The 1366-nt window shown below is 42.0% G+C and overlaps 1 protein-coding gene across 1 annotated transcript in view; it reads right to left on the reverse strand.

Moving 5' to 3' along the window:
* Positions 1-1366, reverse strand: part of LOC118343433 (E3 ubiquitin-protein ligase MARCHF7-like) — an 8118-nt gene that overhangs the window by 1159 nt on the left and 5593 nt on the right. Inside the window, 4 exon segments of the mRNA XM_035682238.1 lie at positions 11-115; positions 236-339; positions 417-586; positions 1107-1366. The exon segment at positions 1107-1366 is cut by the window's right edge and continues 6 nt beyond it. Coding sequence (XP_035538131.1) covers positions 11-115; positions 236-339; positions 417-586; positions 1107-1366 — 639 coding nt within the window.

The following is a 1366-nucleotide window of genomic DNA, read 5'->3' on the forward strand; positions in this document are numbered from 1 at the left end:
GTGTGCTCACCCCAGCTGCATCAACTGCTCCCAGGACGTCAGAGAACCTCTGCTCACAGAAATGCAGCAGCACCACCAGATAAAGGCCGCTGCTGATGAACTCATCATATTCTGACTGTGAAGCAAGAAAAAGACCTTTCAGCAAACTGCCCACTTTTCATCCAGAACACATACAGTACATGATTCATAAAATAAAAGATATGGGTTAACTAAAGGAAGTAAAATGGTGACTCACTTGCACATGTGTCCTGTATAACTCCTGAATGTCGAAGTTGTCTATGTTCAAACGCAGTTTCTCCTTGCAGAGTTCACACGTTGTGACGGCCTCAAGGTTCGTGCCTGAAAAACAAATACTGACTTGCTTGAAAAATGTGGTTTTGGTGAAAGCTGCAGCCAAGTGAGAAGACAGTATTTACCCGAGCCAATTTTGGAGCGAAGCCACCTCTTGATGCAGTCCTGGTGGACGTACTGCAGGCTGCCTGTACAGCGGCAAGGCTGAATTAGGGGGTTGGTTGTCGATTCCTCCCCCATCTGGCAGATTCGGCACAGGTCACCCTCCTCTTCATCAGAATCCTCCAGCAGCAGTCTACAGCAGGAAAGGAGGATATTTAGTTGTGCTGGCGATGCAGTATCGATTTCTTTACATCTGTTTCATATTTAAAAACTTTAAAACTACTAATTTTTGAAATATTCTACTGCTGTAGATTTTAAAGAGACAGTTATGAAACATTTTATTGCAGACTTAGATCGTATTAGGATATGATGTACATAAAAAATAATAATAAAAATATTATCTGTATATTGTACCTATATATTGTATTTCTACAATCTGAACTGAACTGCAAAAGCAACAGGCCCATAATGTCTCGTTTTCTCATAAATGTTAAATACACCAGATGCAGCATGTGAATAAAAGTATTTGGGTTTTTGGAAGGCAACTCTAACTGGGTTAGAGTTAGATTAAACACATATTGGACCAACAGTATCACTGTAAGTACAATACAAAATAAATTGATATTTATGTTACCTCCCAGTGAGACAGCAATCAAGCACTTTACCCAAATTACTTAAATACGTGACAAAAAAAAAAGATCAGAATCCATTACTTCTCCTTGATCTTGCGCAGCTTCTCCTGATCTCTACTGGAAGTGGGTTTCTCCCTCTGACTGTCCAGCTCAGCTCCACTCAGTGGACCCATCGAAGCTGAAATGTTTTCATACACTCCGACTCTGCGACGTGGCGAATACTCAACTGAGGCATCTTCAAGTTCAGGTAACGTCTCCTCCTCAAGTTTGCAGGGACGACCTGTGCCAAAGGCCTCTAAACCAACTGCTCCTTCCTCTTTCTCCTCCTCCTCCTCCTCGTC

Source organism: Morone saxatilis, unplaced genomic scaffold, assembly GCF_004916995.1.
Source record: "Morone saxatilis isolate NCDOM2014 unplaced genomic scaffold, NCSU_SB_2.0 Contig11, whole genome shotgun sequence".
Classification (NCBI taxonomy): domain Eukaryota; kingdom Metazoa; phylum Chordata; class Actinopteri; family Moronidae; genus Morone; species Morone saxatilis.